This window comes from Pteropus alecto, unplaced genomic scaffold, assembly GCF_000325575.1.
Source record: "Pteropus alecto unplaced genomic scaffold, ASM32557v1 scaffold109, whole genome shotgun sequence".
NCBI classification, from domain to species: domain Eukaryota; kingdom Metazoa; phylum Chordata; class Mammalia; order Chiroptera; family Pteropodidae; genus Pteropus; species Pteropus alecto.
Genome location: NW_006494608.1, coordinates 3,779,186 through 3,781,875, shown reverse-complemented (window position 1 = coordinate 3,781,875; position 2,690 = coordinate 3,779,186). Strand labels below are relative to the sequence as shown.

At 42.5% G+C, this 2,690-nt stretch overlaps 1 protein-coding gene across 2 annotated transcripts in view; it reads left to right on the top strand.

Annotated features, from left to right (window-relative positions):
• INHBA (inhibin subunit beta A) overlaps window positions 1-2,690 on the top strand; it is a 15,417-nt gene that overhangs the window by 12,075 nt on the left and 652 nt on the right. For both annotated transcript variants that reach the window (XM_015599537.2, XM_006925344.3), the window contains one exon: window positions 2,456-2,690. This exon is cut by the window's right edge and continues 652 nt beyond it. In XM_015599537.2, the coding sequence (XP_015455023.1) occupies window positions 2,456-2,690 (235 nt within the window). The remainder of the gene's footprint in view (window positions 1-2,455) is intronic.

The window sequence follows — 2,690 nt, the reverse complement described above, 5'->3', positions numbered from 1 at the left end:
GGCAGGAGTCTTCCCACTCTTTCAGGCCATTTTTGGGGGGGCTTACATGGCTTTGGCAGCCTTTTCCTCTGGTCTTGGGTGGACCCTACCACCTTAAAATCGGCTGCTGAACGTCCTCTTAAATGTAAATGATTAAGATCTCCTTCCTGGAATCTTCTTTTTCCTTTCTTAAAAAAAAAAAAAGAAGAAGAAAAGAAAAGAAAAGAAAAAGAAAAAGAAATGAGAACAGCAATCCACCCCCGGACCTTGACCACCACTAATTTTTAGGCAAAGGAGAATACTGGATTCACATTTTGTAAAAAAAGTCATCATGCTTCCTAAAAAAATACAGCTTCCCCCTCTAACTGCTCCTCACTCTGATGATCTAATCCTAAACCCAGCTTTATTTTTCATTTCAACTCCTGCCAGAGACATGAGGTCAAAAAACTCTCCCCACCACCACCACTGAGGCCATTATCCTAGCAAGTTTATGCAAAAATGCCAGAGAACCTTTCATATACATACACAGCCCTCCTTGGCCCTGGCCTAAGTGAATTTACCACTATCATAATCACACTGTGCAGAGTGTGTTAAATTAAGAACAGAATCCACAGTGCACAATGCACAGAAAAGCCTGCCTTCTGCTGCAGAGAACTTGAAACTGTGCCTAAAATTTATAGTACCGTAAACATCTCAGGGCGGAGAGTGATAAGTATGGCTGGATTTCCGTTAGCTATAGAAATCTAGGCAGGGAGACCCTCCTAGGGAGTTGTAAGTTCTAAGATGAATGTCTTTAAGATTGTTCTCGGATTTGTACACGGGATGCGTGTATTCCCAACAGTTATAAGCAGGTACATGTAGGAGGTGGTCATAAGAAGGTTATATTTTAAATACCACCAAATAGTACAGTGGAAATGAGGGAAAATATTTAATCAAAGGATTTCAGTCTGAACATTTGCTCCTTACAGTACTTGCAGGTGCTAATGGAAAGAGAAGGACTTTCTAATAGATGACTTTCTAACTGAGTGGTCACAAAATCCAGTTGCCCCACCAATGCAGAGATTTCCCCTTTATTGGAAGCAGTTGTTATAATTGGTACTTATTAAGCTGCATTAAAGGAAGGAGGGAAAAATTGGGGATACAGAGTTAGGAGGTAGGCCCCTCAATCTAATATAAACTCAATGCTAAGGATGTATCTATTTGTTAATAAAAATCAAGTAATTGCTAAACACTGGGCTCTGACATTGCACAAGATAGATAGGACCTCAGAGCTGGGCATCCTAAACTTGGATGTCAGGAGGGTAGGGGCAGAGATGTTAAGGAAGGCTTCTAGAGGCAGTGGTGTTGTCTAATCTGTAATCTGAAATCTTACTAAGAACAGCCAGTGAGGGTGGGATGTTGGGAGCAGGAGTATTCTAGGCAGAAAGGATAGCAGGTGTCACTGCCTGAAGGTGAGAGAGTGCATGGAGTGCTCACAACCTCAAACAAACACCCTGTGGCTGGACCACAGAGAATGGGACACAGGGAGAGAGCTGAGGTTGAAGGCAGGAGCAGTTCAGGTGGAGCCCAAAGTCCTGGGCAGTTTTTGTTTTAAACTGAGGGCAATAGGAACTCAGTAAAGAACTGTAAAGAGCAAGTGACATGATCAGACCTGCCTTTGGGAAAGATTCCTTTCCCACCTTTATGGAGAAATGATTGCAGAGGGCATTGGCTCCCTACTGGAGAGGCAGATTAAAGAGAAAGCTGATGCAGTGACCCAGGAAAGAAGTGATAGAGGAGTAAAGCAGGTTATGGCAAAGGAAAAGGAGGCTACATAGCACACAGACTAATGGGGCAGAAAGGCTGTTTGCATATTTGTGTGGGAATAATATTTCCATAGCTTGCTAGAGCTTACAATGTCTTTTCATTTATGTTATCCCATTTGATCTTTGTAAACCCATGGGATAATGGGTTAAATGTCATTATATCATTCCCACTTTATAGAAGATGACACTGAAATTAAGCACTTAGTCAACAAATGCAGATCTCCTAAAGCCCCCAGACACACTCAGATCTAGGCTCTCTTCTTTCTAGATCAAGAGTTGACCAATTTTTTCTGTAAAGTGCTAGAGAATAAATATTTTAGCTTTGTGGGCCAGACAGTCTCTGCTACAGCTACTCAACTTTATGTTAAAGTGCAAAAGCAGCTTTAGACAACCTATAAAGAAATGAGCATAGCTATGGTCCAATGAAACTTTATTTATGGGCACTAAAGTTTAAATTTCATATAATTTTTACATGTCATAAAATACTATTTTTCTTCATTCATTTAAAGATGTCAAAACCATTCTTATTGGCCTGTGGGCCATAGCTTGTTGATCCCTGTTTGAGATGATCTGTAACAGAGGCCCCAAGGTGACCTGAAGTTAGTGAGTAGCCACACACATGGGAACTAACTAATGTCCCTGCTCTCTCTTGTGCTGTGTTTCATCTTCAGGCACAGCCAGGAAGACGCTACACTTTGAGATTTCCAAAGAAGGCAGTGACTTGTCGGTGGTGGAGCGTGCAGAAGTCTGGCTCTTCCTAAAAGTCCCCAAGGCCAACAGGAACAGGACCAAAGTCACCATCCATCTCTTTCAGCAGCAGAAGCACCCGCAAGGCAGCTTGGACACAGGGGACGAGGCTGAGGCGGTGGGCTTGATGGAGGAGAGGAGTGAACTGTTGATATCAGA